This window comes from Cannabis sativa, chromosome X, assembly GCF_029168945.1.
Source record: "Cannabis sativa cultivar Pink pepper isolate KNU-18-1 chromosome X, ASM2916894v1, whole genome shotgun sequence".
Lineage (NCBI taxonomy): Eukaryota > Viridiplantae > Streptophyta > Magnoliopsida > Rosales > Cannabaceae > Cannabis > Cannabis sativa.
Genome location: NC_083610.1, coordinates 47,820,910 through 47,831,152, shown reverse-complemented (window position 1 = coordinate 47,831,152; position 10,243 = coordinate 47,820,910). Strand labels below are relative to the sequence as shown.

The following is a 10,243-nucleotide window of genomic DNA, read 5'->3' as shown; positions in this document are numbered from 1 at the left end:
ATAATATAATTATATTATTCTCCAAAACATATACGCTCTTCAGGAGTCACTATTATGTTTATCAAACTTTATATTTCTTCAGGAATCACTATCATCAATTCAATGATGTGTATAATTTAAAAGATACATGACAACTTCATCATGTTATTGTAATGGTCAAATAGATATAACCATAATATATCATTCATTTTTCCTGGTATCTTTTTAACAAGTCGTCTAATTTATTAATAGACTATTCATCAGTCTAATTATCATGACTTGATATATTATATATTTAAATGTACAACCAGTACATATAATAAGTTATTTCTTATCACTTTTATAACTAGATAAAAGTTATACATCTAGGTACATACAAATATATTTTACTACTCCAAGTAGCAATTGTATGTAAGACTTCTTCAGGAAGCTTTTCAAATAATCATTTTGTGATTCTTTATCACTTTGATTATATTGGATCACTAACAAATATTAGTAAATTATATATCCACTTTTGGGAATATGCAAACTGAATTATATAGTAACTATATATATATACATATCCTGTGCCAACAATAGTTTGAAACTATTGATTTCAAGAAATAATAAAATATGTATATATTAATTTGCTTCTGGCATTACCAATATATGTGAAATCTATATTCTTTGAAATAGAATTTCATGTCTATTCATTCTCTTTAGGTAATGATATTTAAATATTCTAAATGTACAATAAGTTTGTACAATTCACATTCTATTAAATAATCAAGTATACTTTTATCTTGATTATAAGTGTGTCCGTACTACAGGTACGCGACCACTATTATTCAATTCCACACATGATATATAGATTTCATGCACTTTGATTGTGTGTGGTATTTCATCTTTTGGTTGTTTCCAATTTCTTCTGGAAATATTTGAGTAGCAAACAATATAAAGTAGATGAGAAGAAAGAAGAAGAAGATGAAGAGAGAAAGAGAAAGTGAATGAGAATTTCTGAGTTCTTTATTCCAATGGGGTGAACCCCTATTTATACAAATACAAGAGTGAGATATTAAGAAACTAAGAAAAAGGGAAACTAAAAAAAAGAGGAATGTTGATTACAATTCATAGTAATAAATAAAAGATTTGGGCATCCACATAATTATTAATATTTATAACAGATATCACATATTATTATATATATATATATATAAGTTTTTTTCTTTATTAAACTATTATATATATATATTCCACTTTTAATTTTTTATTGTATAAAAAAGACATAGCATCAATGCAAATTTTACGAATAATATTCTTTTATCTCCAATAGTATATCATCTCTATATTTTACCACATAAGCTTTCGACCTCATCAAGCATTCTCCAAAATATTACCATTGGAGATGTTCTAAAGTGAGTTGCCCATGGAGTAGTCTTTCTTACATATACATTTTGGTTAACATTTCAAACCAACTTTATAAACATCATTGTTCAAAATGGGCAATGAATATATGATATTGTTTAATTTTTTTTTTATTTTTTGGGAGAAAGAATATATATAAATATAAAATTTAATCAAAAGTATCAAAGTAAATGGGATAAAAAATTAAAAATATATATTTTAAGCTAATGTAGCAATACTCAATGATGGAATATGTAAATAGTGAGATGAGAAAGGGGATCAATTATGTGTATTAAAATATAGAAATATGACGCGGTTGCAGTAATAGGATCCGCATCTTATTGGAATATTAACTGACTACACAAGTCAACACCTTTCGATTACATATATATTTGGCTACGAAATTAATGCACCTGAACTGTAGTCATACACTTTAATTTAATAAATATTGTTACTCGTAACACATACACACATATATATATATATATATATATATGGATTTGGATTTTGTTATTGTTGTCTAGGGGGACACCATAGATATATTTGATCATATCACAGTCGTATCAATCAGTTCAATATTTCATCAAAGAGAGATATCGATCGATCTAGATATGGGTTTGAAAGTACTGTCGGCTCTTGACACGGCACGAACACAATGGTACCACTTCAAGGCCATAATCATAGCAGGGATGGGGCTATTCACCGATGCCTACGACCTCTTCTGCATACCACCAATCATGAGACTCCTTGGTCGAATTTACTACCAAGAAACCAAAAACCCCCAAGACCTCAGATTCCAGGTCCCGCCGGCAGTGGTTTCCATCATGGTTGGCATGTCCCTTTTGGGGACAGTGATAGGACAGCTGGTGTTTGGGCGTTTAGGGGATCTGATAGGAAGGAGAAGGGTGTACGGCATGTCACTGATGATGATGGTGCTTAGCGCCATAGGGTGTGGATTCTCAGTATGCACAAAGAGGGGATGTGTTCTTGCTAGCTTTGGATTCTTCCGTTTCTTGCTCGGCGTTGGGATTGGTGGAGACTATCCGTTATCAGCCACCATTATGTCTGAGTTTGCTAACAAGAAGACACGTGGGTCGTTTATAGCGGCTGTGTTTTCGATGCAGGGGATTGGGATTCTGGCCAGCTCCATGGTGACCATGATCGTTTGTAGGATATTTGAGGAGACTTCTTCTTCTTCTTCGTCGTCAAATAATAATGGACTGAAGGGTGGATCTGCTACGCCGGAAGAGGCTGATATTGCTTGGAGAATCATAGTGATGATTGGTGCCATCCCCGCTGCCATGACCTATTATTGGCGTATGATGATGCCTGAAACTGCCAGGTAAACAAGTACTATATATATAATATGTATGTATATATCATCATCATCATCATTGACTAACTCTTAATTAAATATATCCTATTCCTATATGTTAAATAAATCATCATTAACTGATTTGACTCGTTCATGCATGTATAAATATATACATATATATGCGATCTATATATAGTTAAGAAAATATTTATATCATATTAATAATTAATTATTTTATTTTATAATTTTAAATATTTGCTATAGTAATAATTAATTAGTAGTGGTGTGATGATGATGATTCATTTGCTAGATTAATGAGTTCTTGCCTGTAATTTGTTGAACGTTATAATAATGATAATAATAATCATAATATTCACACATATAGTTATCTCAAGTGATAATTCTATGAAGTTTTAGTAATTAGATAAATGAAAGAGTGTGATTTAAATTTATCATTATTATATTTTTATTGGAATGTAGACAATATTGTTATGAATTAAGTCATATATATATATGTGACATTAGAGTACTCACTCGTAATAACTTTCTAATTGACCAGTAGTAGTCATCATTTAATTTATTATTTTCATGGATTTATACATTAATTTAGCTAATAATCATTTTAACTAGTATTATTTATACAAAAATCATCATTATTTTTTATATTTATCAAATTATTAAATTAAGTAGAAATTATATAAATTTATGTTGATCAGATATACAGCTTTGGTTGAGCAAAATTTGGTACAAGCAGCCAAGGACATGGAGAAGGTATTAGATGTTTCGATGAGCCAAATCACAGAAGATGGACCACTTGTACAACTCCCCAACAACCAAACACACCAATATCCTTTCTTCTCAAAAACATTCTTCCGCCGCCACGGGCGGGATCTCTTCGCCTGCTCCGCCGCCTGGTTCCTCGTCGACATTGTCTTCTACAGCAGCAACCTATTCCAGTCCCACGTCTACAACAACTTTCTTAAGCCGGCCAACGAAGTCAGCGTATTCAGAGACGCATATGACGTGGCCAAACTCCAAGCCATCGTAGCCATCTGCTCCACCATCCCTGGCTACTGGTTCACAGTCTACTTCATTGACCGTATAGGAAGGGTAAGAATCCAGCTCATGGGGTTTCTAGTCATGGCCATTGTTTACATCTCCATTGGTATACCTTACTACAGTTTTTGGGAGAATCACGACCACCGTAAAGGATTCATGGTTCTTTACGGACTCACATTCTTCTTCGCTAACTTTGGACCAAACACCACCACTTTCATAGTTCCTGCTGAGCTTTTCCCGGCAAGGTTTAGATCCACGTGTCATGGAATATCTGGGGCTTCTGGAAAGGTGGGAGCCATTGTTGGGTTAGGGTTCTTGTGGGCTTCTCACAATAAAGCGGAAGAAGGATACCCTGAAGGAATTGGAATGATTGCGTCGTTGGTGATTATGGGAGGAGTGTGCTTGGTGGGTATGGTAATCACTTATCTTTTCACTGTTGAAACCAATGGGAGATCATTAGAAGAGAATGAGATTGTGAATGATGAATTATTAGGTCATGATGATGATTATAATAAGGCAAAGTGTTTTGTGAGATGTTTTAAGTATGATCATCATGATCATGATTTTGGCCACACTGCTACAACTACAACTACTACTACGTATAACCCTCAATCTCAATCATCGACTATTAGTTAATATATAATATTATATAGCACACTATTCTTCTTAGTAATTCTGTACGTACACTATATGTATATATATTTATCTATATATATACAACATGATATTACTTGATTTATTATGATATTTTAGAATGCTATGTGAATTAAGGTTTTAATTAATGAAGCTATGATTAAGCTATAAAAACGACATTTTTTCAAGTTTTTTTTATTGATATATATTTATTTCTTAAAATTATTTTTTAGGGTTCTAAAAAAAATATTATAAATTGGACTTTTTCTAAACAACCGAAATTATATTTTTTTTAGTATATAATAGAAAAAATTTAAAATATAACATTTTGGAAGTAAAAAAATGAATCTTTTCCTTAAAAATATATGAATTAGTAGAATTTACACTCAATATGTGGTTTTGAAAACTTTTTACTTAAATACGGTAGATTTAAATTAGTAAAAACTAATCGTAATTTTTTTTTGATTGTTGTGTCTTGTTTTTTGACATGGTTGTTTTGAGTATTTTCAAAAGTTTAGTCTTGTCCGATTGTGCTATTTTTTTGTTTTATACGACTATGATGAATCAACGACAATCCCAACATCAGAACATAGTTGATGACTATGCTAGTTTCACGATTGAAGATGAAGATGAGAAAGGGTTGGTGTTTGATGCGGGGGAGGATGGCTTAACAGATATCGATGATCGATGGCTGCTAGTGGGTCGATTCTTAACCAACCGATCCATTGACTATCAAGCCATGCAGAATAAGATGGCCACGTTGTGGCAACTGGGAAGAGGTCTATATGTCAAGCAACTAGATTCAAATCTCTTTTTATTTCAGTTCTACCACGAAGTGGATATCGAGCGTGTTATCGAAGAAAGTCCATGGACGTTCGATCGAGCTCCACTAATCTTTGAACGCGTCACACAAGGGGTGAATCCCCGGCTGGTTGCGCTAACGAAACTCAAGCTTTGGGTTCAACTTCATAACATGACAATCGATTTTATGTTAGAGAAGGTTATTAAGGGGGTAGGCAATTATATCGAGACCTTTGTCAAATCGGATCTGAATAATTTTTCCGGAGTGTGGCGTGATTATTTACAGATTAGAGTCAAGCTTCCAATTGATGTTCCATTAAAGAAGAAGAAGAAACTAGAAATCCAGGGAGGGCTGGTGTGCCATGTTTGTTTTAAGTATGAACATTTACCTACGTTTTGCTTTATCTGTGGAATCCTCGGCCATTCAGAAAGATTTTGTGAAAGGTTGTTTGACACTCCAAAAGATCAGATCATAAAGAGATATGGATTAGAGTTGAAAGCGGCTCCGAGACGACGTAATTATGTTGATGGTTCTAAATGCCTAAGGTCAGGATTGGCTACTAGGGTCGGTTATCGTGCGGGTGGGACTCCAAGTAATCACAGTGGTGGCCGGACTGTAATTCTGGCGCTAGTGGGGAGTGAGGGTGACCATTTAATGCAGGAGAGGAATTCGGGATTGACTGTAGGGAGGAATAATCAAGGAGCCATGGATAATGGGATTGCCAATCAAATTAAATCCCATATATCAGGGGACGTGATTATGGGGGAGGAAAACATGGCAAAGTTGGAGGAAGAATCTAATGAGGGGCTGATTTTTATTGACTCCAAAAGAAGAAGAATGATCATGGACCAAGATAGTGGGCCAAGTGATGAAAAAGAAGTGGAGGTGGGCCATACTTCTTCAAGTGAAAACGTGCAAAATGCCATAAAAATAAATGTTATCATTAGTAATGTTGTGATGAATGATGTGGTGGGTTCAAAAAACTTATTTGGGGCGGGCTCTGGTTACCAGACCCGCCAAGAATTATGAATGTAATAAGTTAGAATTATCGGGGGCTTGGAAACCAACAGAGTATTCAATCCCTTAGAGAAATTATTTCTCAAAAGCAACCCAATTTTGTATTTTTATGTGAAATAAAATGTCAAAAAGTAAAAGTTGATGGGCTTGCTAGATTATTGGGCTTTGATGGGGTGTTTACTGTAGATTCAATTGGATTGGCTGGTGGACTTGGTTTTTTATGGAAAAATAAAGAAGATGGCCTTTTGTTGGGTTACTCAAATCACTATATTGACTTTGTTGTTAACTCTGTTCAATTTGGTAATTGGAGGCTAACGGGTATGTATGGGGAGCCAAATTGTAATAGAAGGCAAGACACTTGGAATCTTATTCAAACTTTATCCTCTCGTTTGGAGTTGCAATGGTGCATAATTGGAGATATGAACAACATTGTCAGACAAAAGGATAAAAAGGGGGCTGACCTTACCCCCCAAAGACTCCTTGCAGGTTTTAACTGAGTGTTACAACGGTGCGACTTGACAGATTTGGAGTTGCAAGGCCACCCGTTCACATGGGAGAAAGGAAGAGGTACTAATCACTGGATTGAAAGTCGATTGGACAGAGCTTTAGTCACGTCATCATGACTTCAAGTCTTTCCTTCTGCTAATCTTTTAAACTTAAATTTTTCTACTTCTGATCATGCTCCTATTTTTTTTGAGCCCACGGTGTGCAATGTTTTTGTTCCAACTCGTCGTTTTCGATTTGAAAATACCTGGTTGAAGGAACCATTATGTTACGAAATTGTGAAAGATTGTTGGGAGAATGGTCAAGCTACTAGTTTCGGTGAAAAGTTGAGTCTGTGTGCTGAAAAATTTGAAGAGTGGGGAAAAGAGATAGCATGTATACGCTTAATCACCGTATAAAAAAGCACAAAAAGGAGTTGAGTTTGCTTCATGGTAAGAGGGATGAGGCTTTAGTTCAATGTTATAACGAGGTCAAGAAAAAACTATTCAAGGCCCTTCATCAGAGAGAGAGAGAGAGAGTTATTGGAAGCAGAGAGCCAAACAGTTTTAGCTGCGTGAAGGTGACCAAAATAGTAGCTATTTTCATAAGGCAGCAAGCAGCAGAAAAAAGAACAATCAGATTGAGCAGTTGAAGGATGATCATGGAAATTGGGTAACTTGGGAGTCGGGTTTATCTAATGTCGTATCTGATTACTTCAATGGTTTGTTCGCAACTGCAAACACTTATTGTGCTGAGGTAATTGATTGTGTTCCAAAGGTGGTGTCTGACGGTGTTAACATGGAGTTATGCCAGCCTATTGTCGAAGAAGAAATGAAGAAAGTCTTATTTTAGATGCATCCGGATAAAAGCCCAAGGTCGGATGGCATGACCCCTGCTTTTTACAAGAAATGTTGGTCGATTGTTCGAAGTGATGTGGTGCAATGCATCTGTTATTTCTTTAATCAGTGCACGTTGGGGGACGATTATAGTGAGGCAAATGTTGTGCTTATACCGAAAAAGGAAAATCCAGAACTTATGTCTAATCTCCATCCAATTGCACTTTGTAATATCATGTACAAGATTATCACTAAGGTTATGGTCAACAGAATGAAGCTGATTATTGATACGGTCATTTCAGATAATCAAAGTTCGTATATCCCAAGTCGTTTAATTTTTGGTAATGTTCTGGTTTCATTTGAAATTCTGCATTACTTACAAAGAAAACGCACAGGAAAAGAAGGGTACATGGCTCTCAAGCTTTATATGAGCAAGGCTTATGATAGAGTTGAGTGGTCTTTCCTTGAAACGATGCTCCGTAAAATGGGTTTTTCAGAAAATTGGGTTCAATTGGTGTTGAAATGTGTAACATCGGGAAGGTACAAAGTTATTCATGCAAACCACGAAGTTGGGCTGATTATTCCATCGAGAGGCATTCGACAAGGGGATCTTCTTTCACCGTATCTGTTTATTCTTTGTGTTGAGGGTCTCACTGCGCTACTCTGCAAGTATGAACAAAGAGGTTGGCTTCATGGATGTAAAGTTGCTAATGGTGCTCCGAGGATTTCTCACATGCTATTTGCTGATGATAACTATTTATATTGCAAGGCCACGAAATAAGAAGCTATGCAAATCAAAGAAGTTCTCCATAAGTTTGAATTGGCTTCATGTTAGAAAGTCAATTTATCTAAGTCTTCTATTTTTTTTCAGTTCTAACACTATTGAGACAATGAGGAACCGACTTTGTGGTTTATTGGGAATGAGTGCTGTGTTGGATGGGAGTCTTTATTTGGGCCTTCCAAGCTCAATGGGACGTCATAAAATAGCAGCTTTGGGTTACTTGAAGGAGAAAGTTCAAAAAAGACTTCAAGGGTGGGGAACTAAATTCATATCTAGAGCAGGAAAAGAAGTTTTAATAAAGTCTGTTGCCCAATCGCTCCCAAGTTATGCCATGAATGTCTTTCTTTTACCTCTTGAGGTAACCAGAGATATGGAGAGTCTTATGTCCAAGTACTGGTGGCAGTCTTCTTCTGACAACAATACGGATATTCATTGGATGTCAAGGAAGAGGCTTTGTAATCACAAAATGAAGGGAGGTATGGGATTTCCTAACTTAAGGGAGTTTAATTTAGCAATGTTGGGAAAACAAAGGTGGCGGGTACTATTTAAACCTGAATCTTTGGTGGCTCGTGTGTTTAAAGCTCGTTACTACCCCACAGGAACTTTTCTTACAGCTACTATAGGTTCCAATCCAAGTTTTGTGTGGTGGAGTGTTCTTGAGGCTCAAAATCTTGTGGCTAGTGGAGTTGGTTGGAGAGTTGGGGATGGCAAAACAATCAATGTAATAGGTGACTCGTGGTTACTTGATAAAGGCAATCCCTTGGTTACATCTTTGCATCCGAGTCTTGCAAATGCTAAAGTTGCCAATCTAATGACTTCAGGTGGTCGCCAATGGGATGTGGAGGTATTGAATGATTTATTCGACTTAAGAGACAAAGAGTTGATTCTTCAAATTCCTCTCCACACTACACCGGCTCATGATCAACTAATTTGGAGTGGGGAATTATCTGGATTATACACTGTTAAAAGTGCGTATAAACTCATTCAGGATCTTAAAAGTGGCGTGGACTTGGATGAGTCTTTGGTTAAAAAATTTGGAAAAAATCCTGGACTCTCAAGCTGCCCCCTAAGATGAAGAATCTTGTTTGGAGAGCGGGTATCTATTGTCTTCCTACCATGTTTCAGCTTCGGACTAAACATGCGGTGGCAAACTCTCTCTGTCCGGTGTGTTCTCTTGATGATGAAACCATCCTACATGTTTTAATTATCTGTCCAGTGGCTAAGCTTTGTTGGGACAGAGTGGGAATAGGCACGGGTGTGCAACAAAACATGGATTTTTTGGCCTGGTGCGTGGAGAATTTTTCAGGCCCTGGATTGTAACGCCCTAATGCTAAGGCACGCTACAGTGCTTTTTCAATTATTGTGCAATCTTTGCTAATCAAAGAATTTTCTCAAAAAACGTGTCAATTTAAAACTTTAATATTAATTATTAAACTTTATAATATAATAAAATATTTACATATATCGGGATCCCATTTTCAAACTTTGTAAAATTAACTTTTTAAAATATACATTTATTACAGGTCGCACAGCGACTACCAAAATACAAATCCCCAGATGTCCCGAGACCGAACACTCCAGGTCGCGCTGCTTTGACATGTACAATCTCACCCGAGCTCAGGTTCACTCCTGTTCAGCCTTCGCCTTTCCTTTACCTACACATGAAAGTAGAAACTGTGAGTCGACAGACTCAGTAAGAAATGCATATAACATATCACATAAATTCCGACCTGTAAATAGGCGCCCATACACCTATCTACAGGGCTTAACAGATGAGCAAGAACGTTCTAACTGCTTGTGCTACTGACCATGATATCACTCCTACCAGCACTATAATCGTGTTGTAGGACCGGCACTATGTTCGTGCCGCTATGATAGCATCAATAGCATCTAAAAGTATGATTGGCCATGATATCACTCTTAACCAGTACGATGCCTGTACTGCTGAACCGACA

General features: G+C 36.0%; 1 protein-coding gene across 1 annotated transcript; it reads left to right on the top strand.

Moving 5' to 3' along the window:
- Positions 1-1,827: 1,827 nt before the first annotated feature.
- Positions 1,828-4,444, top strand: LOC115721288 (probable inorganic phosphate transporter 1-9). The gene is made up of 2 exons (XM_030650559.2): positions 1,828-2,704; positions 3,394-4,444. The coding sequence occupies exons 1-2, from the start codon at positions 1,974-1,976 to the stop codon at positions 4,370-4,372; spliced, it is 1,710 nt and encodes a 569-aa protein (XP_030506419.1). The 5' UTR covers positions 1,828-1,973; the 3' UTR covers positions 4,373-4,444.
- Positions 4,445-10,243: the final 5,799 nt, after the last annotated feature.